The 25,079-nt window shown below is 39.2% G+C and overlaps 2 protein-coding genes across 2 annotated transcripts; one reads left to right on the top strand and one right to left on the bottom strand.

The window, feature by feature from the left end:
- The first annotated feature begins 696 nt into the window (after positions 1 to 696).
- LOC139711465 (glycine N-methyltransferase-like) lies at positions 697 to 9,159 on the top strand. The gene is made up of 6 exons (XM_071623342.1): positions 697 to 741; positions 2,158 to 2,306; positions 3,353 to 3,480; positions 5,765 to 6,015; positions 7,046 to 7,179; positions 8,997 to 9,159. The coding sequence occupies exons 1-6, from the start codon at positions 697 to 699 to the stop codon at positions 9,157 to 9,159; spliced, it is 870 nt and encodes a 289-aa protein (XP_071479443.1).
- A 5,579-nt stretch (positions 9,160 to 14,738) lies between these two features.
- LOC139711464 (hatching enzyme-like) lies at positions 14,739 to 19,859 on the bottom strand. Its single transcript, XM_071623341.1, has 9 exons — positions 19,659 to 19,859; positions 18,706 to 18,823; positions 18,103 to 18,287; positions 17,522 to 17,726; positions 17,131 to 17,292; positions 16,677 to 16,904; positions 16,202 to 16,329; positions 15,585 to 15,720; positions 14,739 to 15,049 (listed from the first exon to the last, which is right to left on the bottom strand). Exons 1-9 carry the CDS (start codon positions 19,857 to 19,859, stop codon positions 14,739 to 14,741), a joined length of 1,674 nt encoding a protein of 557 aa, XP_071479442.1.
- Between the last annotated feature and the right edge of the window lie 5,220 nt (positions 19,860 to 25,079).

The following is a 25,079-nucleotide window of genomic DNA, read 5'->3' as shown; positions in this document are numbered from 1 at the left end:
TGCAATAAGCTCCATGTTAGCAGTATGCACATTTTTTCTTCGCTCAGGTCCTTGTCCTTATACACAGTAAGTCTAGGGTATCTACATGCCCATACCGTCTTGAAGCAAGACGTACGTGGTGGGCACTTTTGTGGATATTGAACAGCGTGGAAAACAAAACCGAGCCCACAGGCACCTCCAGACGACTTAGATGACTAGTGTGTCCATCGCTGGTCTTGGTTATGAAGCTGCGATTTACAAGCTCGAATTTCCTATATTTTCTCAGATTTTTCATGGTCTTGTTTATCAAAGTGCGATTTGCAAGCTCGAATTTCCTATATTTTCTCAGATTCTTCACGGTCTTGGTTATAAAGCTGCGATTTGCAAGCTCAAATTTCCTATATTTTCTCAGATTTTTCATGGTCTTGGTTAGAAAGCTGCGATTTGCAAGCTCAAATTTCCTATATTTTCTCAGATTTTTCATGAAAAGAAGGATAATGTTTCAAATCAATTTTCCAAATGGGCATCACCATGGACAATTAGTAACTTCAGATTTCCCAGTACCCTCCACATTTTGATATTCTACCTGCGATACCAACCTCACATTGTTAAGTTGAGTGCAGTCGCTCATTGGTTTAACCGTTTTGAAGGTTTAGATTTGTTATTGAATTGTAATTTTTCAAGTGTATAATATTACGTCCATTTTTTGTTAAAAACATGCCTCCGTTTTATATTGAAATGATGTGCGCCTGGGACAAAGAGGTATTGGAAAAGAAGCCCCCTGTAGAAAAGAACGTTTTGTGGCACAACCAAAATGTCGTTTTCAAAAAGAAGCCTCTGTTTTACAAAGAATGGTTTGAGAGTGGTATTATCCGGTTAGAAGACATCTTATTGGCATGGAGATACAAAACGGTGGAAAAACTCATGTTATTACTGAAATTTAGAAATAGTAATTAAGAAGGGCATTTTTTTTATTATTCGAAACTGAGGGAGGCTATACCAAAAATCTGGTTGACGCAAACATCTATTGACAGAGAGCAGAATATTTCATCAATATGTGCCCCACATTTAGAAATTGGAAAAAATGTAAAGAGACTATGTGATGTAATATCGAAGTATTTTTATAATCAATTGATTAAGCAAGATGGAGCATATACCAGGTGAGGTTTTTTTTTTTTCTGGGAAAGCGTATATTGGGGATGAAGATAATTTGGAATTATTCTTTTGTACGTAATTTGTAAAGTAAAAGATAATAAGTTGAAGGAATTTAATGTTAAAGTTTTATATGATTTATTACCAGTGAAGATGAATTTGATCAAGTGGAAAATAAGTACCAATTTTAGCTAGATGAGGGTATAACACATGCTTTTATTACATGTAAACTGAATGGGAGTTTCTGGTATTATATTTCTTGGTTAATTCAGCAAGTTTTTCATATTTCTGTGGACATTAATGTTGCATTTTTGTTAAAGAGCAATGAAGAAGAGAAAGTAGATGATTTTATGAATAAGCTTTTTGGTGTATTCATCAATTTATAGTCTTGCGTAATTACAAAGGTGTTGATTATATAGAGAACGTAGATTGCGATATATGTTTCTATCAGAATTACGGAAAAGACTTGAAGTTAACAAAACACGTTGTGGCAGACCTTTGTTTAATCTTCTAAATGATTTATTTGATTATGTTTGAATTTCTCTCTAATTTATGTATGTAAATGAAATTTTTGATGTTATCTTTGCTGTTTGAAATATGAATAAACGTTATTTGAAAGAAAAAAAAAGTTGAGTGCAGTTATTTCAAATGTACCCTCATTAACCAATTTGGCTGCCCACAGAGAAAGATATGTTATGAATGGACAAACTTGCATTAAAATTGACGAATACCTTTGCTCATAGTGCTCTAATTGTTAAATCGCTTACACATATTCTTTAATTCACCTGGAAATCCGCTATTCTTTCCATAGCTCACCTGAACCAAAGGCTCAGGGAATGTATTGCTATCAGTAAATATCGCCTGGCGTCTGTATACTTGCAGTTGTTTGTCGTCCGTAAAATCGCATGTAGTGTAGGAGTGTATTATAGTTACTTACTTATTTCGTAGTCCAATGTAAGTACCCTATGATGACACGAGTATATGATTTGTGCGTGTGTGTTTGTGATTTATTCCTCCGCCCCCCAGAAATGTTCAGGAAACGTTTTTGATGACCCAGAAGCAGTCTCCAAACTGGGGGCCCTGGCCAAGCGGTCATCAGAATATGAAAAATGGCTTTTACATCAGCTCAAGTCCAGAGGACGCAAGAAGGTTCTCGATGTAGCTTGTGGAACAGGGTAGGTATCAGGAGTACGTGTACTCTTGATCGTTGTCTTTCATATTTTGCGTTACCACGATTCGTTAGAGCCATGTAGGCATAACAGTCATGCTTATCTAAAAATTGTGCAGTTGAATAATTTCAAAGAGAATTGATTAAAGATTAAAGATTTTTTTTTTACTGGTGGTTAAGTCCTTTCTTCTCAAAGAGTTGTAGGCCTTTGACTTTTATTATTGACAATTACAGATTTACCTGATGATTCATACAAATATTATATGAACCGAAGGACCAGGCCCTAGATTATCAGCATCTTGTCTATGTACGTTCCCACACTCCATTTCTTTCACTTTTCTTCTCCAGGGAGGGTTACGCATCTTGAATGAATGCATATTTTCAGGCTTTGGTTACTCTTCTTTGTTCAGTTCGTGTTTATGTGTCATTCTTTTGGTCTCCACAGAATAAGTGAGTGTATTGTTCACAGAGAGTGTATTGTCACATTCTTATTACATGGGCAATAATATGTTTTGACTTAACTAATACCCCCATTCCACAGAGATTTTTTTTTCTCATCGGTCGTTTGTCGGAAGCAAAGTTTGTTGCTTCCGGGCATTACTATAGTTGTGGTGTGGCACGAGGATCGATTTAAGGCCCTCCTCCTTTTTGAATATTTATAAATGATTTGCTGTTATAAACTCAATACTTAGGCTACAGTTTATTTGCTATTTATTTGCTATTTATAGTTTAATCTAAAGGTCACTAGTTCGAATCATGCCAGAGGCTTTCATCTTTAGACATTTTTTTTTGTCCAACCAAAGATGTCCGTCTTTGCTAAAGTATGTTAATAGGACCTGGATACTTAATATGAACATTGCGTTGCGTTGTTTTGTTTTCAGGAATGATTAGTATTACAAAATACTTTAGTTTGAAAAATATTCCTAACGGCAAGATTCCATAAAGGACAAGGTGACGAAAGTTAATGTTAGCCGATGATCATTGACACTATGTCCTAAACAAGCAATAAATACTAATGCCCTCATTTTGATGATTAATACGATACGTACGCAGGGTGGATTCCATTATTCTTCTCAACCACGGAATGGATGTTGTGAGCTGCGACGACGCAGAAGCAATGCTAGCTCATGCCAGAAAGGAACGAGCTCGCATGAAAGACGATTTGCGGTTCAACCGATGGGGTAAAGTGGGAAAGCCCTGTACGAGCTATTAATACTTAAGCCGCCTTCCAGAAACTATATAGACGAGAATTGCGTTAAAAATTGTAACAGAATGTCAGCGTTGTTAACGCAGCTTTAGGAAGCCAAAGGCTCGAGGGAGATACTGTAATCATACATGTCCGTCATGCGTCATACTCGTGCGCACATTTTTTGACTTCTTGATAACAACTGGAAGGATTTTGACTGAATTTAGCAGGAATAGCATTTATAAGGTAATTTGATCTAACTTTGCTCAAATGGGAGTTCCTCCCAGAGGCCCCGAAGACCCAACAGGCCCCAAATCAAGATATCTCTAAAACATCTCACTCTCTAAACCAGCAGATGCAGGAAATTTTAGCACTATGCCTAAGTATTTCATTCCATTTATTTCATTTCCAACAACATTTTCATACACAAAATAACACAACATCAATACAATTTGATAACAAAGAAAAATACGTGAAGTTGAGAATACTACGCGTCACAAAAGCAAAATAAACAATGAAAATTGAATTAAAACTAAAGTTGCAGGAAATGGAGGAGACATGCTAAAAAGCTAAGCTTGTATTTTGCAGTCTCCTCGTGGACAAAAAGACTAAATAACATCAAAACGCAATAAGCTAGACATAATATAAAAGGTGTACAACACATACAGACCTATACATACAAACAAACAAACAAACAGACGGACAAACAAACACAAAAAGTAACCTTTCTTGTAAAGAGAAAGAAAAAGAGAGAAAAACAAAACACAGTGAAGGAAAGGAGGAATAGAATTTAGAAAGAAGAAACAGAAAGAGACAAGTGGACAGGAAAAGGCGAGAAAGGAGAAGAGATGAAGGGTCTATACCAGCACACGCGAGGCACATGGTGCGATGGATCACCGAGGTATATGTAGGCCTACCTAATGTATGAAAGGAATAGAAAAAAGAAAAGAATGAGTATAACGAATATAAAAGAAAGCTCAAAATTGAGGCTAATTAAAATATAACTCATTCAACTATATAAGAATTTATGAACAACTTCTTCAGTTTGGCTGTGAATGTGTTTAAACTTAAAACTTGTTTCATACTATTATCGAGATAGTTCCAAAATTTGGGGCCAGTAAAAGAAAATATAGATTTAGCAAACATAGTCCTAGTTCATGGCAAATGAAATGAGTTGGATTGCCGGGTAGGATAAAAATGAACAGATCTATTTTCAGTGAACATGGACTCAAACACAAATGGGAGAGAATTATTGGTAAGTTTGTACATGAATTGTCCTAAATGTAAAAAATACAAATCGTTAACTTTTAAGATTTTGCTTTCATGAAATAACTCATCAGGATATGACTTCTCCACGATTCATTGCAAATAATACGAAGAGCTTTTTTCTGTAACAAAAGTAGTCTTTCCAAATGAGAAGAATGTGTGTTTCCCCAGGCGAGTATACCATAATTCAAATAAGGTAAAATCAAAGATGAATATAACGTTAAAAGAACGTTTTTGGGTAAACAAAATTTAACTTTATTTATAACACCTATATTTCTTGAAATAATACGGCTTATGGAATCAATATGTAAATTCCAAGTGAGTTTACGGTCAATAATCAAACCTAAGAATTTGATTGAAGAAACTTCTTCGATAACTGTGTCATTCAGATATACATTCCTACGTAGATTTTCCAAAGAGTTACTAAAAATCATACATTTAGTTTTTTTAATATTTACGGACAATTTATTTGCTCTTATCCATTGAAGTAATTTATCCAATATCTTCGACTATCATTTAAAATTTGTTCAGAGCGGATCCAGGGGGTCCCTCCGGGCGGGGGGGGGGGGGGGGTGACGGCGATGGAGGGAACCAGATTGGGTCTTAACTTTTACATTTTACTTTTTTTTAATTATGACTAGGATAAGATCTAAAATGGGGGCCATACCGAGGAAGGAAAGGGAGGACCCCAGAACCCCAAATGAGAGATTCCGAAAAAAAAGTAAATGAATATAGAAACTTCTTCTCTAGAACCTGAATGATAGATCAAAGTTTGCAGGTTTTTGGTTTGGGTAGGAGCATTGATGTCTATATGCTTTCAATTTTTGTTACGGGGGGGGGGGGGCTTACAATACTAGTAAAGGCTTCTGTTAACAAGTGAGTAGCAATTACAATTTTTAAACCCACATCTAGTCCGTCTCGCTATAACAAGTAAAAGTAGCATATTTTATGGCGAATATCCACATTTCAGACGCAATAATCTTCAAAATATCGATCACGGTGTCACTTCACAGATATTCGCCGTGCAAACTGGTTCACCTTACTGGAAGACCTTCCTGGTTACGGTAACTTCGACGCTGTGCTCTGTCTCGGCAATTCGATTTTCTGTGAGACAGACACGATTCCCAAGTTGCCCCTGTACCGTCAGTGCGTGACTAACTTCATGAGCATGCTAAAGCCGGGTGGATTACTGCTGATAGACCATAGGAACATGGACTCAATTCTTGACCGCGGCTTTGCGGTGAACAAAAATGTTTATCACGAGGTAACAGAATCACATTCGTTATCGTAGAGCCTACTGTCAGTACAGTTGCTCTCATCATTACATCAACACTGTCTGCACCTGCACACCCCTATATATATACATATATATATATATATACAATTGTATATATATATATATATATACAATTGAAAAAAATTGGACTGAGGCGGGACGTTGCTCTCGATCTTAGTCTCCCTTTTATTTGTCAAGCTTTCGGCCCGTCATTAGGCCTTCCTCAGGATCTGCGTGGGACTCGTATCGTTATCGTGCATCACAGCACCGTGTGCTCATCTTCTGTATGTTGGGCTATATTTTGTCCTGTCTGGTCATGGCCACTGTCAGCACACACTCACATATACACATCATTGGTTCCTGTGCAAAGTTCAATTTTTGTACAGAGGGTTAAAATTTGACCAAAATCTGAAACCTTACTTCAAAATCAATCTTAGATTTAATGAAACTGATTTATGCTTTCACATTCAAATTACCTCCACAAAAGTGTACACTATTCAGCTATTACTGATATCAATGACAGTTTTATCGGATGAATAGTTTTTGAACTATTAATGATCAATAGTGGAAAATGTTTTTTGAAACACCTAGTATATATAATATATGATAACGTTTACACAAGAAGATGACTAAAGGTTCGTCAGTATTATTATTTCAACACCTCTCGGTTATGCTATACCGACAGCTTCACGCTCCCTGCGTTCTTCGAGCAAATACTGTTTGTTTTGTTTTTATTTTTCAGGAAGAACGAAAGAGGGATAATCATTCCCTTGAGAGGCATTCAGTCTAGAATTTGGCTTGACTGAGCATATACCCATTTGCTACTTAAGTCTGTTTAGTGTCAATTACATAATGATTGAATCATATTCAAGCGGAACAATGAAGTGGATGTCAATTCAATTGGTCATATTCCTGTTCTTAAAAACTCTTCATTTTTAAGGTATGCATTCTTCTTTATTAAGACATTGATCGAATTTATGACTCACTGATACAGTGTATGCACTTTATTACATTGCAGATTAACACCGTGAAAAGCCTGTCTGCAAATGTCGTCGAAAAAGATGGTTCACCGTCTTTAGTGGAGATGACGTTCGATATGATCGTTAGCACCCAGGACGGTCCCATGGGCGAAAATGATGGAAAAGTAGCTCCGTAAGTACTTTCATTGAAAAGAAAGTATAATTATGAATATAAGAAATGCCTTTAAAAATGCAAGTATATAGCAATGAAACAAAGTTTACGGCCTGGTAGAAAAGACCAATCGCCGACTACCGTGTATTATACCACCTGTGAAATCACTGGTAGCCAATAGGTTGTCACAGGTTGTAAAAAGGTTTTTTTTTTTTTTTTAAGTTGGCAACATCTTTTAATGGTTGTCAGTGGTTGTCGGCGACCAGTTCGCGGTGTAGGTGGTGAAAAAGGTCGGTAACCGGTTGCCGACTGCAGGTCACTTACCCCTTTAGTATGGTCATGGAGCTACTAACAGAGATCTATTAGTAGCTCCATGGTATGGTCTTCGGGAATATTTTCCATTTGTATGAAGATGTTTGGTAGGTCTATGGAACCAGTTGCGGACTAAAAGTCGACCCCGTGAAGCCGACCGATTAAAGATTGAATGTCGACCAGGGCCCCGTCTTATAAAGCCTTCAAATCAATCACAAGTCCCCAAATCAATCGCAACTTGCATTGCAGCACACAAAAAACTTGTGATTGATTTCTATCACAAGTCTTTATAAGACAGGCCCCTGATTATGAGATGATTACTACGAAAGACTGTTTTTTTTCCTAGAGTGTCTGCGCCCACGTGCCAAGTACTGTCCATATCTACTGCAATCCACATTCATTCATGCGTCGTTTCCCGACCACACAATTAAAGCTATCCCTGCAGAACTAAAGACACGACGATATAAAAGGGAGAGTCAGCGAAGGGTAACAAGGGCAAAGGTAAGGGACGGGGAAGATCACTGCCGAAGCAGGTGATGGCAACCTCATTGACATGCCCAAACAATAGGTCCTATTGTGCTTCGAGGCTGATGAAGAGAGAGAGAGCGAGAGAGAGAGGAGAGAGCAATCTTTAAATATGACAATAATTGTCGCTAGTGCTAAACGAACATCAGCAACCCATTGGCGACCAATTCCTATAGGCCTATAGTGTACGTCTTCATCAAGTCGCCGACCATGGTTGTCGATGGTCGCCAGTAATCTTTGGTTCTGGAGGTCGGCCACCAGTCGCATATATATGTGTGTTGTGACCAGGCCCCAAGTGACTAAGAGCAGACATTATAGAAAAAGCACTTCCAGGCAGAGGCCGGAAAATGTGTGTGTGTTGTGTGTGTGTATGTGTGTGTGTGTGTGTATGTATGTGTGTGTGTGTGTGTATGTGTGTGTGTGTGTGGAGGGAGTGTGGGTTGTGGGCCAATCCCTGAGGAGATTGTCAAGGGTCAATGAATGGTTCAAAGCTCCATCCCCACTCTTTCCGTGTTTCGACTGGAAGAATCTCCAGGCTGAACCCACTGCAGAGCCATAGGATTTTTTTTTTTGTATTTTTTAAAATGGATTTTACCCGTTTTTCAGGGTTTTGACGTGTTGGGGCTACATTCTCCCCCCCCCCTTCCGCTGCCCCTGCGAGCTCACCATTTGAAATGTACTCAATTTCTAGCATAATTCACAGGAATATTTAACAAGAGACGACAGTTTTTTCAGCTATCTATAGAGGAGGTGCATGGATTGTCGCCTAACAAATTAACTGGTGTGGAATAACCATTTGTGGCTTTAGCCAAGGAGGTATACCAGGCGGGTTCGTCCAAAACCTTGTTATCAATGGGATGGGGACAAAATAATGAACAAACCTTATAATGAAAGCATTTACCCGTCAGTGTATGAACTATTCATCAGTCGCCAAATTAATCTGCGTCACACATATGTGTTGTAACGATATTTCAATATCCCGTTTTGTTCATCACCAACAGGGTGACTGTACAGCTAACACCACTGCACGTGCACAAATTTGGGGACCTGCTGAAAGAAGTTTTCGGAGAAAACATCAACTACACTCTCTTCGGCGACCTTCTGCCATTCAACGAAGATTCAGAAACAGCATTCTTTCAACACGCCATCGAGAAAACGAAATAATAATAATAATAATAAGGTCTTATTTACCCAGGGTAGCCTCTTCAGTGTTGCCACTGCTCATAGAGATGTATACTAAGAACACTAGAGGGCGGACTCCGTAAAATCCCTGTGACCGATAGAAGGAGGCGTTCGCCATTTTGGTCCGGGCAAATTTCGACTAGCGACCGTACCGATAACGTGTAGCGCTACGGAGCATGCAGGGAGATCGACGACGGGATGCAACGGCAGTAGGCTGGCATCTATGCCAAGGTCTCCATCGGAGTTTGGAAATCGAAAAATGTTCTTAAATTCGCAAATTCTACTTAAAGTAGCATAGATCTATGTTGCAAAATGCCTGGTTCATGTGCTGCTTTTGGATGTAGAAACAGGAGAAAAGAAGGGGAGCGGAGATTCCTTTCACAAGTAACTAAAATTACATTTATAGTGTGTGTTAAACAGATTGATTCAAGGCAAAAAAAAAGAAGGAAAAAGAAAAGAAAAGGTCTTGCAAAATTCGTCAGGGGCACTCCGCCCTCCCTCAGCTATTCTCGATCTATTGCTACTATAATATAGATAGCTAATACAGTACGTAACTATATATGCAAGGTCGGCGGAACGGGGGAGGGGGCATTTGCCCCATTTCAAGCAAAAAAAAAAAAAACCTCCCCTTTTTAAGTTAAAAAAGTGCTCATTTCTAAGTCCCTATTTGGCCCTTGAGCCCCCCCCCCCCCCCCCAAAAAAAAAAAAAAAAATCGTTCCTCCACCCTTTGCTATACCAGCAGTTAATTTCACTAAGATAGTGTGAGAAAAGCTCAGAATACGTAATATATGTCTGGTGACAGGACATATGCTCCGGCATTGATATCTTTCTGAAAGTAGAATTACCATCATGGGTCTGATTGGGCTTTTGGTTCTTGTAAGAAAGGCAGGGTGAGGATTAGGATTAGGGTCACCGTGGGTGTTATGATTTGGGTTAGGGTTTATGTAAGCTTCAACATTAGCATTTCGAGCTTGAACATCAATATGTCATGGAACCAATATGCCTACACGTACTTATAAAAATGATTTATTTCATTTCCACCACCACCGGAAAAAAAAAATAGAAATACAATGAAACACTCGTATACACAGATAGGACTATAGAATGCAGTCCCCTCATACAGAAAAAAAAAATATAACTGCAAAAAAAAAAATACAAAATTGACGCAGTATACTGTATCACAAGGGGCATCCGGCAGTCTAGAGACCAAGAGAACCCTTTGTATTGCATGGACCATGGTCGTGTTGGTCGGCTTGAAAGTATTACCTCGTTGAGAATAAAGTAATTTTTTTTTTCATTTTCTTTACCACTCACAATAAGAGATTGCTAGCAACTTAAATTTTTGAGTTGTTTCCTTCTCTCATCTCCGACCCCCTCATCTTTTTGCTGAAAGGCAATACGTGTTTGAGCGCTTGTTGTATACGTGTTCACGTGTCCACCACTACTGCGCTGCCCGGACCGATGCTTGTTTTTGCCCGGACAAAGATGGCGCGCGGCCTCTTCATCTCGGCACACGAGCACTGCGTACGCGCTCTAGTATATTATTAGTATACATCTCTATGCCACTGCTCTACCAGAGGGCCCTGCTATTATTATTACCCTAGCGTTGCCAGGTACCCATTTATACACCTGGGTCGAGAGGGACACAGTGGGTAAAAACATCTTGTCCAAGGACGTAAGCACTGGGCGGGATTCGAACTCGGGTCCTCCGATCAGGAGTCGGGAGTCTTATCCACTATGCCACAGCGCCCCCATAAATATTGACAGCTAACCTTTACTAAGAAATCATACTAGGAACTTTATTCCTTTTCTTAACACTTCATTTCTAGATAACGTTGTGAGTATCGATAGCATAATACAGGTCCCTCTTTTGAATGAAAAGAAATGTCACCGGTCTTTCTGAGTCCTGTAGGAATCACCTTTTGCAGCCATATTGATTATTACTTATCCTATAGTACGAAAAAAGAAAATGCAGTATGGACAATAACACCTTGCGCATAGATTACTTTGAATATTCATTGACTTAGGTACCTGTGACCCTTTCAGCCATTCTCTTAATCTTTGCTTTAGATTTTATTCTTCTATAATTTGTGATTACCTTGTAATTCCTTGGTACAATAGATGCACGGCATTTGGAAGCATTGTTCATGTCTCGCATTGTTTTCTCAGTACAGACATTGTATGCGTGTGCACCCACCGTAACGTCATCTGTATGTTTAATCAATGCCCATGATTATCTTCCGTGAGCTGTGTGTGTTACAAGTTTGTGTGTTTCATGTTTGTGTGTATCCTTGTTGGTTCCTCTCTTTCTTTCAGGTCTGTCTTCCCACGTAGCTTTTGTGTCTAGGTCTAGGTGGGAAGTTCTTTGAATTTTTGTTCTCTTTGAATGGTGATGACATTTATGAGACAGTAAGACACAATGCCCGATCAAGTCCAATACACTTCAAATCCCTTTGAAGGATTATATGAAATGAATAGAATAGGCCTACTCTAGCACAAATATATGAATACAATCCCTTAACTCAAATAAACCTGTGTAGAATTTGTCATGCTTTTCATCCCCAAACACGTCTCTTTGGTGTGATGTTTCTAATTTTGTTCATACAAATTTTAAAACTAAAGCTTTCTACTTTAACTTTGCCATCTTATGATGGATTTTAACAGTAATCACCTCTCCAACATATTTCACAATTTAGTTCATTGGCATAGTCATGTGAAGATACCGAATTATCCCACGCGACTGACACTAGGCTACATACCCAAAATGCACTTGTTTATACTGGATCCAAACTTTGGAATAGCTGTACAGACGTCAGTTCAAAAGATCTTCTGAATTCATGACGTTTGAATACAAACTAACAAAACACATTTGTTTTCGGCATAACGTTACATGGGTAACTTCTTATGTATATAGTACTCGTGCTTTCAGCTTTTCCGACGGTGGAGCGGCGCACGTGTTCTACTAGATTATAGAGACCTCTACGTTCTTCGCTGCTCCTTCTCCCGTCTTCTGTCCTTTCTCTAATTGTGCTTTGTTATTTTGTATAATGTCATTGTGCTCTCTGCCTTGTGTGATGTCGCGTTTTGTGTGTATGTATGCATGTTGAGTTTTCATACGCATGTGAGCAAGTGCGTGTGTATGTACATGACTACTCTTTTGTTTTTGTTGCTTTCTTTCGCCATATTTTCTGGGTGTACGCGCGGTTTGAATATTGCCTGCAGGTTGTAGCAATGTAAGCTTAGTCTGACTTTGTATTTTCTTTTACTTTAAAACAAAAACTGTTTATAATAATGAATTTTTTCATACCTGCATTAGTTTCATTTTACGTTTTGAGTGATTCATGTTTTACAAGCCCTGCTTTTCAGTGGACCATTTCTTTTTATCCCATCGTTGCACCTGCTTTTCTGTCAACCTGGCAAAGTATAGCATATGCATTACTGTTCTTGGTTATTTTACTTAATTGCATATATTATTATTGTATCATATATGTCTACGTTAGGATACACACTGTATTGTGTATTTCTTACAAATTGATAAAACAGTACGCCTATGGTTTAAGGAATGTATATGCTTTGTTTACTGTTTCACTCATTTGTTGGATGAAAATAAATGACAACTGAATTGAAGTACATATCATGTGACGATAAAGATAGGCACTGACATGCAAAAACCAACACGTTTCGCACACACTTTATGAAAACAGATATATTTTCGAAAGTTATAATGATGTAATTTTAAGTTGAGATGCTTATAAAGATGTTAAAGATAACATTGACATTACGGAATAGGAGAAGAGAAAGCGATAGAAATACAATTGTACAACTTATTCTCTATATAATGCGTTACTTGAATTGCATGCTAAAGGTTTGAGATGCAAGAGAAATTAGTTTTAAACTAGATATTTTTGGATGATATGAAGTCAAATACACGGCAAGGCTATCATCATTGAGACCAAATCACTACTAATTAAAAACTCAAGACTCATCAAAGAAAGAGAAATAAAAAACCCGAATTCCAGCCTTTCCTTAATATATTTGTGCTTTTTTGTGCTTGTATAATTTTGTGTTTGTGCTCCCGCTTGGTAACCAAGTTTGATGTGTGTTTGTATTACCTGTTAAAAGATTTTTTTTTGAGAGAGAGAGAGAGAGAGAGAGAGCGAGAATATTTCTGGCCATGAGGTCAAAGGTCAGACGTCAAGTGAAAATGTTAAAATTCCATATTTTCCTCATATCTCAGAAATGGTTCAAGATACATTCATGGAACTTAGTGAATATGCATGTACTGATTGGCAGTGATTGTCTTGGAAACCTTAGGGTCAAAGGTCAAGGTCAACCGAAACTTTCATTATTTCGATAATACGTATGCAGTGTCTGCGTTTTTTTTATTGTTCTTGTTTTGTATGAGCCTACATGTTATCTTGATTATGTAATTTCACATTTTTATGTTTTTGTCATACTGCAGAAGTGTATTTTTCATTTTTGTAAAATTATTTGTAATTCAGCCTCTGGCTGCCATCAATGATTTGTTGAATAAAGATACCATTAATACTACTACTAATAATGATTTCTGTAAGTGTTTTAGGCAAGACCCTTGGTAGAGTAGTTCGGAGTTATCTGAAAGGGATACCCTTCTAAAAGAAAACGGAATATATGAATACATAAATCAATCAATAAATCAATCAACAGCATATTGTGTGTCTGCTGGAAACTCCGGGCATGTAGGCCTACACAATTCCCTAATTATACGAAACACAGCAGCATGTACACATTGTATTTTGGGGCCTTTCTCATGATTACCGATCCCGGCTTCGAGCTGCCAGAACTTTTGTGCATATGTGTGTGTGTGTGTGTGTGTGTGTGTTTGTGTTTTTGTGTCCGTATACTTTAGAAATGCTGCTGCTACCTTTCAACAACACGCACGAACACGTCACATTTAAAAACGCCTGAAATATGAAAACGAGAACCCAGATTTCTACTTAAATATCTTTAATGACATCACATCAATTATGCAAATGAAATGCATCAAACTCCTGATTCTTCATCCTCCATGAGAAACCTTATCATTGTTATTAACACAACAATATTAGGTTTGCTTTACTGTATTAGTATCAAACAAAGTTTATCCATGCTTAATATCCATCGCATTGAATATTTTAGCACTTTTTAGCAACAATGTTCTGCAAATTATTTTACCTTTCTTTGTGGTAGTTCAATGCAATAGCATATACAGTTACGTTGATGTTGCAAAAACAAAATGCTACAAGTGTATCAATCATGTATCACAACATGTGACTTATTAGCATTCAGATGGATGCACACATTCGTCCTGTTTTATATGTATATAAACTGGACGAGATATAAGTACCTTTAGGCATACATCAGAGGAAAACACTTATACTCGTCATCATTTCAAAGTCCTTCCTATATTGATTTGATTTTTCATTGACAGAGACGTAAAACGTCTTCTTTACAAATTGAGTCTACTGCCTTCCTAATGCACAAAGATGATATGAGATCAATTGCTGCAAGACGCAAAAGTCCGTTATTCAGACTGGAATTCTCACGAACAACCACAGCCAGAATCATGCTGATGTGTGTGCGAAGAGCAGTCTGATTGGCTGTTGAGATTCAGATTCCGACACTGAGGCAGAAGGTTGCTGATGACGTCAGAGGAACCTGGTTCGAACGACATGGTGGCGTCGTTCATCCTGTAGTAGCGACCTTCTTGGAAGAAGTAGACGAAGCCGTCGGCGAACAAGCTTGCTGCTTCGACGCCGCTCCGTAGTGCCACGGGTACATTTTCGAACATATTCGTAATGCGAGCCCGTCGTAGTAAGCTGTTGGTATTGCTAAACTTGTAGGCAAAACTCCCTGTTCATGCAGACATTGGAAAGGGAAAATACGAATGAATTAATATTGAATATAGTAAATTACATTGGGCCTGATTAAATCATGAACTTTGATTCAAATTGATACAATTAGGTAGGAAGTGCCTGTGCAACATTGATTAAATGATATTCCCATTATAACGCAGTATTCACAAAGATAAAGATGGTATTGAGCAAAATATCAGTAATAAAGTCAGACGAAACTACCATAAATTGAGTTTATCAATTTTGATACATATCATTATACGTGGGTTTGGACTCTAGAGGAACACCATCCAAGGAAGAACTTATCCAAGCACGTAAGCTTATCCAAGCACCTCCGTTTGAAAGTCTAGTCTTATCCACCATTCCACAGTTCTCCAAAAGTCGTGCCCTAAGAGTCGTAAGAGTATTTTTGGTTCCACGTAGATTCCAGTGACCAGAATGAAAAAGACTTTTTAAACTTGTATGTGATTGGTTATTTGTCAGGGGAACCGTACGATAATGTGAGAAGAGCAGTACACTAAAACGCAGCTCACCTTTGAAGAAGTATTTTTCGCCATTTCCTGACTGGTAGGCGGCATCGATGTTGCAAGGAAGACCGACCCATCTTCGGTTAGTCGGGAAAGGCGGCTGGTTATGATTGGCGATCGTCTGACGATACACGAAACAATCCTGTTAACGAGATTAGAAGGCACTACGAGAATTAATATCAGGTAGCGGGAATCTGGCGGCAAGAACACCTATTCAATGGCATTAAGTTTAATAATGCTTTTTATTCAAATTACGCACCATAAAACAAATTAGGAATGGCCTTAATATAATCATGATAAAAGATATAACATTAGACCTGGTTATCGATACAGAGCAAGTTATGAGATCTTACATCGACGTATCCGCACAAACACACACACACACACACACACATAAAGCCACCAGCAAACACATGTATATGCATACATTCTCTTCAAGTTACTTCACAGTTACACATAATGTGGATTAGCATAGGTTTACCACAAAGCAAATCAAAATATTGCTCACATTTCTTTTTTTTTTAATTGTTGGAAACGCGCAAAACGAAGCCGTCAAGAGTAGTGCAGCAATAATAATTTATGGTTGCAACTGCTCACAAATACAACAGAGTCAAGCAACTTACGGTGAAGAAATATGAGAAGATGCCATCTTGGAAGCTAGCGTCAAGAGCTGAGGGGAAATTGGTGCCAAATCTGGCGTCGACTCTTCCCCACGTTGCAGTCGATTCGTCGAGTCGCCAGTAGTAGGGTCCTAGTAAAGGAAACAGACACAAAACAAAATGGTTCATCAGATTATAGAACACTTTCTCGTCACAAATCTCCAAGTTTACTGGAAGTCAGATTTGATAAAAGTGAAATTGACACATGTACCGCTTTGTATCAAGTATTTATATGGAAACAAATCAACTATCGAATTGAACTATTGACACAATTGGTATTAGCAGGAAAAAAAAAACTCGTACCACTGTACCGGCATGCACTGCTTGATCACGACACTCGTTAGATCAGGCAAGGTCATGACAAGATTACTAGTGAAGAAGATACAAGCATATAAAATCATGACAAGTTTACTCAAAGAGGGCGTGCTTTTATACTCACCGCTGATGGCAAAGACTCGGCCCCTGACATCTCGAATGACAGATTGGAAAGAACCGCTGCAAGCTGTCCTGGGAGGGGGCGGGCTAGTGGGTGGCTGGCGTGTCGTGGTGGTCGATACCGTGGTCGTCGGTTGACGGGTTGTGGTGGTTGTTGGTCGCTTAGTGGCTGGTACCGTGGTCGTCGGTCGACGGGTTGTCGTGGTTGTTGTTCGTCCAGACCCAGTGTTCGCTGATGATTAAACAGAAAGAAGAAGAATGTAAGCACCGTAGGAATGCATGGCCACAACTAAGCACTAATAGATTAACAGCCAGAAAAAAAGTAAGAACAAAAATCTTCTTTACTTGATACTGATAAACTCGTTTGCCTTGTGCAAGGGTCCATAGGTTGATTTGTGTATTCATACATACTATCATTCATACATACGGGGTAAAAAGATTTAGATTAAGATACTCACGTCCATACAGACTTTGAATTCCGAGGATGTCATCCCGATCGAGACGAAAATTGGGCTGGTAACCACGATAGTAGGGGTACATGAGGGCAGACGACACGTCCGAATGATACAACCCAAGACTGTGTCCAAACTCGTGGGCGGCAACTTGAAACAGGTTGGTACCTGATTGATAGAGAAAATATCAGTTAACACTTGAGGATTTGAAGGTAGAAGAGCAAATTGCATCAATGTACTGTTGAGGTTATGTCTTAAAGTCTTCACCGGAATAAACAAGGGAGTACGAAGATAAAACTTAAGCTTGGCCAAAAAGCCGCTCAGAGAAAACAAGTGAGTTCATATTATTGAAAAAAAAAAACATTCATCACGACATTTTACTTGCTGGGTGACTCACCTGAGTATGTATTCATAGTCCATGTCTCAGACTCGTCGAAATGGGCGTCTCCGTTTCGGGGAAGGAAGGCGTGAGCGAGTACACCACCAGGACCGTCAAACCGGATACCATCGCCGTGCTCGTAGCTGCCGAACAAGATCTGGATATCGACTGAACCAGGACCGATGACTTCCTGGAAGCTTAAGCCTGACACATCTTCCCAGACCTGTGAAACAAACAACGCCAAGGAAAGTCGATTTTAAACAGACGTGCACACATTCGATAATGAAATGATATCGTACAAACTAACTCAGTAACTGTTTCTTGATTACGTGATACTTTATCAAGACACAATAAGGGACCAAGGAGGAGTGATTTTTGCTTTGTTGTTTCACAAGCATGAAAGGGCGATTTAAATACACAGTCTGACTTTAAATGGCGTCTACGAGATCATTAATCATCGTAAGCTTGAAAAACGTATCGCACATGTTAGCAGACCATTTTCATCTAAATTAAAGAAACTGAAGTTTTGAGAAAGTTTATTCCGATTTGAGTGAAATGGAAGAACGTGCTAATGCCCAAACGTGATGACATCGTCTTACCTGGAAAGCTCGTCTGATCTCGCTCTTCACCTGGGATGACGATGGGATATCGGCGGTGAGGGCGCCAAAGCGGTATGTCACACGACTGTTGAGCCACTTGGTTCTAGCAGCCACAAAGGGAAGCACGTCAGGCACTCCGCAACGAGTTGTGTTCAGAATCTCGACGGTTGCATTGTCAAGAATACCTGTCAACGACAAAGAAGAAAAAAGATGAAGTAAAAAGTTTTAATACCAACTTATTGTGTACAGCGCACGGCGTTTAAAGAGTAATGACACCTGTATACATGTAGGTGGAATATAAAATGAGGAGATGATGTACATTTTCGGGGGGGGGGGGGGACTCCAGACAGATGGGTCATTATTTTTAGTTTTGTACAGATACTTCGAAATCGAATCCTTTTTGCACTAATTCTAAGGTACAAACACTTTCCCTTGTCCCCAGAACGAATGTGCGATATAATATAAAAACGAAAAATGTGTAAACTCTCTTTGGATTAAAACAAAAAGGAAGAAAAAATGTGTGTGGCTTGGTTTTCCAAGTGCCAACTGTAATATACCAAAAGCCATCCTTGTTTAAGACGAGATATTAGTGAGTGGCCTCACCTGTTTGAGGAATACTAGCGTTCCTCTGGAAGTCCATTAGAACCTTAGTCAGATTGACTTCGGTATTTGGGTTGAAGGAGGAGCCTGGTGGCAGATAGCCGAACTGCTCAAGTTGACCCTTTGTGGAGAGAAGGAAACAAGAAAATGACAGAACAATGAAAACAGATCATCTAAAATTGTGTGTACTCTAGCTTCGATTACTCTTAACATGTACATTGATGGATTGTGGGTTGATTGCCCATTTGCAACCTCTATTCTTTGATAGTAATGTCATGATATCGACAGTATATACTGATAACCAAGACTTAAGAAAACGACACTTGATTAACATTCTCATGGAATGATAATATAGGTTTTCAGGACAAATGTCATTGCCTTGTCATATACAGTTACAATTAAGAATCATGAATTTTAGTCAAATGAGCACAGGAAATGAATTATCATCATTCAAAATCGTTTTTTCGTCGTTCAAATGTAATTATGTCGCAGCAGATTTCGCATTTGTGCATTCTGATGCATGATTGCGCTTACTAAGTACGTTTTCGGCAATGGTTATTCAACTTCGTCTCAACCTGTCTCCAGCTCATTTCCAAGATTCAAATTCGCATAAATACAGGGAAACAAGCTCTTAAAAGGGACATCCAGAATAAACCAGTACGATATCCATTTTCAAAGTACATGACTTTGATATTGATATTTCCCTAACAACGACTATGAAAGCTCTAAACGAGATGGACCAAAGTCTTTCGATCGCTTAATCAAACATACGAATTAGAATGTACATAAAATGAAAATGGATAACAACTTTACGAAGTCTATGATTCCATACAAAGGAGTTCAGTATAACTAGCTACGTTGGTTTTTGAACGCATTATAGGAGTTGACTCTACATGTATATAAATCAATGGATCATCATTCAAAATCAAACTTTTGTAGCAAGTTGTGAGGCTTACTTTGAGTTTCGTCACTTCTGACAGTTCGATGCCATCTTCAACAACTACCATGGGTGATCCGGATGGCTGTGCCGTCGTCGTGAGAAAATCTTGGATGTCAACGTCGCTCTGGATTGAATCAGTTGAAGCTTTCGCCACGGTAATTGATGTCAACAACCTACACAGGGTAAGCAAGGTGATCAGAAAGACTGGTTTGTCCATCGTGGATGTGAAGCTCCTAATGTGTTGATTCGATAAGGACTGCTAATTATTCTCTAAAGTTTCCCTTGGTTAGAATGTGATTAGAACCCTCCTTCTCGGTCCCATTTATATTAGGTCTCTCCGAGAGTGACGACATAAAGAAAACTCTGCTCTTCGCTGATTGGCTAGCCAATCAGCAGGTGCCCTCTGAGAAGCGAGCGTGTATTGGACGTTCAGTGTCGCTTTGGTTTAATACAAAAGAAGGGCAGCCAGGCCTTGCAGTATTGTTGCTGCTGCTGTATCCGGGTTTTGCTTTCAATTTGTCTATGAGTGTTAAGGTGTAGGTGTATTAAGGGATTAGATAACTGACACCTAGCTCACCTGAAACCATCTTCTATTCTTCCTCCCTTCTCTTACTAAGTAGCATTAAATCATCCAATTTCGAGTGTGTTTCTGTCTGGATTTTTCATGTACACACGTCTCCATGTCAACGATAAACAGACCAGCCCGTATTTTCGTTACTCATACATGGCGATAGAGTTAAAATTGTGACAAAACTCGATAACATTTTTCAGTATAGGTATATTGCACAACTTCTCAAATTTTGAATCTCACGTTTATTTCCCAAGGAAATATTTCCGGGGAAATGGCTTAATTACAACAAATAAAAAACACCCTCACACGTACAATTATTGCGGAAGAAGAAAAGGAAATAATTTGAATCGATTGAATGTTGCCAAACGAAATTGGGTGCTCTATAAACGCATAACAGAGTGATCTATTGCACACTGTCAATATGTTTATATACAAGTTAATAGACAGGTAGTTGCTTGATAAAAGATTTTTGAGACGAAATTCTCCAAGAGCTATACGTGTATATCACTACGGATCACATTAGATCACAGTGCTAGGAAGCAGACAGCTTCCAAATAGTAATTCTTCGAGACTATATTCATGACTTCCAGAATTGAATATTAAGAACTTCTAGAGATGAATGTTTTTATTTTGAGTAAGTGATAGCTGCAAAATAATGATTTACAATTCTTTCATGAGTAAAAATCAGAATAGTTAAGTATCTGATTTCCTCATGATAAACAAGTCATGCTGTTTCATTTAGTTTAATACATTCTTTCATACTTGCATGTTATTGTCTTCAACTAATCGTGGTAGAAACTGTAACAGTAATTGCAATCATGATTCAACATTGCATGTGGGTGGTATGCGATGCACAGCTTCGTAATAGCATCGTATGACATTTTGTAGTCAAAACTATCACCATCATAAAATATCAGTATCAGTCATGTCGGTAGTTGTTCCCTGATTTGACCATTTCCTGTTATTTTTCACCTCATATAAAATAATTCTATATGCCAACCTCAAAGAGCAAAAGGTTTACATGTTTGGAACAAACAAACAAACAAACAAGAGAGTTATTTGTTGTCGTTGTTGTTATAGTTCTGTTTGTTTCCCACATTTGGGTTCGACAGCCGTTTCAGCAACGTATAACCGTTTTAAATAGAGTCCAACCATCACGTGAAAGAGAATACATTCTCGTTATACGTAGCATCAGCACTTGAGACAAAGTTTGAAGACGAAATAAGAAGTACAGATGAAAGAAAGAAAAAAAAGGAGAGAATACAGGCCATGCTGTTTTAATGTATGTCTCTAACACAGGACTGTATGGTCGGTGAGTCGAACGCTAATTGCTCTATCATTTTGACGAAATAGACATCACACAGAAGTTATGGGTCAGTTGTCAACTGGGCATGGTCCAAGTTACGTGATGGAATTATCGTCATCAAGAACCAGTTCTCATTCTCATAATCTGCGGAGCTATAATGATGAACTACCTTGAAATTTCCCTCTTTGAGAACAAGGGATACGCCAGGTGACAAGGCATTCATAAAACATGTGCATCAAACAGATAAGTAAACCGCAAATACACCATTGTAAGGTGAACATTAAGATGACCAGGGCCGAGGAGGTCCTGCTAGATTGTGGCTGTTTTCGCCTGGCAACTGAAGTATACTTTTGATAAACTGTGAAATTTATCCCAGTTACCCACCATTTTTGTCATAAAATGTCATATTTTTATGAAGCTGTGTACTTATCTTGGATATTTCGACAGAAGTAACAGAAGGCGTAAGTCTGAGTGGCATAATTAGACCGGGGGCCCAGAGCATTTATTCAGCTGAAAAGGGTCACACTTTTTAATGGTCTCATCATATAAGGATGTGTCCAAGGGTCAATAAAATGAATTGCTGGCAAGTCACATCCTGTACCGTAAGCCTAGGGACCACAAAAAGGGACCCCGAAAAATGGATTTATTCAGCCGAAGGGGGTCACGGACAAAAGTTGGTGGATATTGTTCCTTTGGGTGTACTTATCATGAAAACAGCAATGCCAGCTATTTTATCCTGTACGGGGCCCCAGACAGTAGCCCCAAAGGGCCCCACAAATATGGTGTTATTCAGCTGAAAAGGGTCACGGCTAATTTCTTTTGCAATGGAAGTAGTTCCCATCAGAGATATCCAAAACACCAATGCCAGCTATTTTATCCTGTACGGGGCCCCAGACAGTAGCCCCAAAGGGCCCCACCCCCCATAGGCCTACGTACAAACACACACAAACATTGATTTTATTCAGTTGAAAAGAGTCACGGCTAATTTCTTTTGCAATTGAAGTAGTTCCCATCAGAGATATCCAAAACACCAAAGCCAGCTATTTTATCCTGTACGGGGCCCCAGACAGTAGCCCCAAAGTGCCCAACCCCCCATAGGTCATACGTACAAACACACACAAACATTGATTTCATTCGTGCAGCTGAGAAGAGTCACGGCTAATTTCATTTGCAATGGAAGGAGTTCCCATCAGAGATACCAAGAACACCAAAGCCAGCTATGTTATCCAGTACGGGGCCCCGGACAGTAGCCCCAAAGGAGCCCCCCCCCCCCCCCCCCCCCAACACACACACACAAACACACATTAGTTTCATTCAGCTGAAAAGAGTCACGGCTATTCTTTTGCAATGGAAGTAGTACCCATCAGAGATATCCAAAACACCAAAGCCAGCTATTTTATCCTGCACGGGGCCCCAGTCAGTAACCCCAAATTGCTCCCTCCCCCCCCCCCCCCCCCCCCAACACACACACATTGATTTTATTCAGCTGAAAGGGTCATGGCTACTTTCTTTTGCAATTGGAAGTAGTAGGCATACTCATCAGAGATATCCAAAACACTAAAGCCAGTTATTCTATCCTGTACGGGGTCCCAGACAGTAGCCCCGAAGTGCACCCCCTCCCCCAAGCACACACACACACACACACACACACACACAAACATTAGTTTCATTCAGCCAAAATGGGTAACGGCTAATTTCTTTTTCAATGGAAGTATACCCATCAGAGATATCCAAAGCACCAAAGCCAGTTATTTTATCCTGTACGGGGCCCCAGACAGTAGCCCCAAAGTGCCTCCCCCCCCCCCTCTCCACATACACACACATACACACACACACACACACACACACACACACACACACACACACACACACACACACACACACATTAGTTTCATTCAGCTGAAAAGGGTCACGGCTAATTTCTTTTGCAATGGGAGTAGTACCCATCAGAGATATCCAAAGCACCAAAGCCAGTTATTTCATCCTGTACGGGGCCCCAGACAGTAGCCCCAAAGTGCCTCCCCCCCCCCCCCCCCTCTTCACATACACACACATACACACACACACACACACACACACACACACACATTAGTTTCATTCAGCTGAAAAGGGTCACGGCTAATTTCTTTTGCAATGGGAGTAGTACCCATCAGAGATATCCAAAATACCAAAGCCAGTTAATTTATCCTGTACGGGGCCCCGTACACTATAGCCCCGAACACGGGTAATTTCTTTTGCACTGGAAGAAGTACATGTACCTATCAGAGATATTCAACACACCAAGGCTAGTTATTTTATCCTGCACAGAGCCCCAGACAGTAGCTCCACAGTGTCCCATCCATTATACATGTACTGTGAATCAGCTGAAAATGGTCTTACAAATTCTTTTGTAGCGTTAATATCAGGGCCTACTGAACAGAGATATCACAAACACTACAGCAAGTCATCTTATCCTGTATACGGGGTCCCATAGGTTACAGTAGCAAAACACTCACAGCATACGTCTGTATAGTGCACAACTAAGATGACCATATTACGAAAACCAGTCATTTCATCTTGTACTGGGCCCAGGTTACAATAGCCATACAGTGCCCCTCCCCCACATAATTATTATGACATCATAGCTGAAAAGAGTCATAGTTGTTTTTCTTTTACAATCGAAGTAGGCCTTAGTTAACATCATAGATACCCAAAACATCAAAGCCAGTTAGGTTTTCCCAGCCAATTTCGCACTTTTGTTGGTTCATTTGATAGAAGGTTCGAATTCGTAAAATGGGTATTCAAATTGGCTGGTACCCTACGTTCATTAAAATTCGCCTTGACTTGCCGAAAAGGGTATTTCAGCCATTAAATTTTGCGAAAGACAGTCAAATTCCAAACGTGTTCATTCAAATTCAAATCATGCTATTTCTTTGTTTCAGATCATTTTAACATGTCTTTCTATGTGTGTTTTCGTTTCATCTATGAATTACTGTTATAAAGCAGTAAACGTATCACATTTCTTATCTAATATAACTGGATTTGGTTGTTCTGTAACCAGACTGGTAACGCTCCTTCTCTTTCATGTACATGTCGTTATAGGCCTATACGTGTACCAGTAATGCAGATTAACTTCATTTTTTACAGTCATGACAGCACAATAGATACAGACGTATATCTCTAGAAGACATAGAAAGAATTATTTTAAAAAAAAACATTTGAGGATCATAACCTTGACTTCTTGGAACTGGCCGACCGCTCGTAATAAAGCGCTCGTAACGGCCAGATAATTTGTGGCTTCTTACTTCTTTGGATTCAAAAAGCACGTTAAAAAAATGGTGTCAAAGTCTCTTGAACGAATACGAAAACATGAAATGCTATGATGCTTACAAAACAATAACTACGATGAAAGAAAATAAGGAAAGAGGCCAAGCATGAACATATCTGTTTAATTGACTGCAGAACATGTTGAATTAGATGGCCAGAAATCAATTTGAATGAACGAGCGCAGCATGTAATCACGTGACTATATCACTATGAATTTATGAATGAACGGATATTGTAGTGGAATGGTACTTGTC

The sequence above is a fragment of the Diadema antillarum genome, unplaced genomic scaffold, assembly GCF_040938485.1.
Source record: "Diadema antillarum isolate AM-2024a unplaced genomic scaffold, OU_Dant_1.0 seq00001660_RagTag, whole genome shotgun sequence".
NCBI classification, from domain to species: domain Eukaryota; kingdom Metazoa; phylum Echinodermata; class Echinoidea; order Diadematoida; family Diadematidae; genus Diadema; species Diadema antillarum.
This window is presented reverse-complemented; position numbering and strand designations above follow the sequence as displayed.

What these genes read in the sequence shown, in the direction of transcription:
- LOC139711465 (XM_071623342.1), top strand. Translation starts at nt 697, where the DNA reads ATGCCTCCGTTTTATATTGAAATGATGTGCGCCTGGGACAAAGAG. An exon ending in GATGTAGCTTGTGGAACAGG is followed by an intron (nt 2,307 to 3,352) that starts GTAGGTATCAGG and finishes ATACGTACGCAG; the next exon opens with GGTGGATTCCATTATTCTTC. An exon ending in AATGATGGAAAAGTAGCTCC is followed by an intron (nt 7,180 to 8,996) that starts GTAAGTACTTTC and finishes CATCACCAACAG; the next exon opens with GGTGACTGTACAGCTAACAC.
- LOC139711464 (XM_071623341.1), bottom strand. Translation starts at nt 19,859, where the DNA reads ATGGACAAACCAGTCTTTCTGATCACCTTGCTTACCCTGTGTAGGTTG. An exon ending in GACTATGAATACATACTCAG is followed by an intron (nt 17,293 to 17,521) that starts GTGAGTCACCCA and finishes TCTATCAATCAG; the next exon opens with GTACCAACCTGTTTCAAGTT. An exon ending in AATTCAAAGTCTGTATGGAC is followed by an intron (nt 16,905 to 17,130) that starts GTGAGTATCTTA and finishes TTTAATCATCAG; the next exon opens with CGAACACTGGGTCTGGACGA.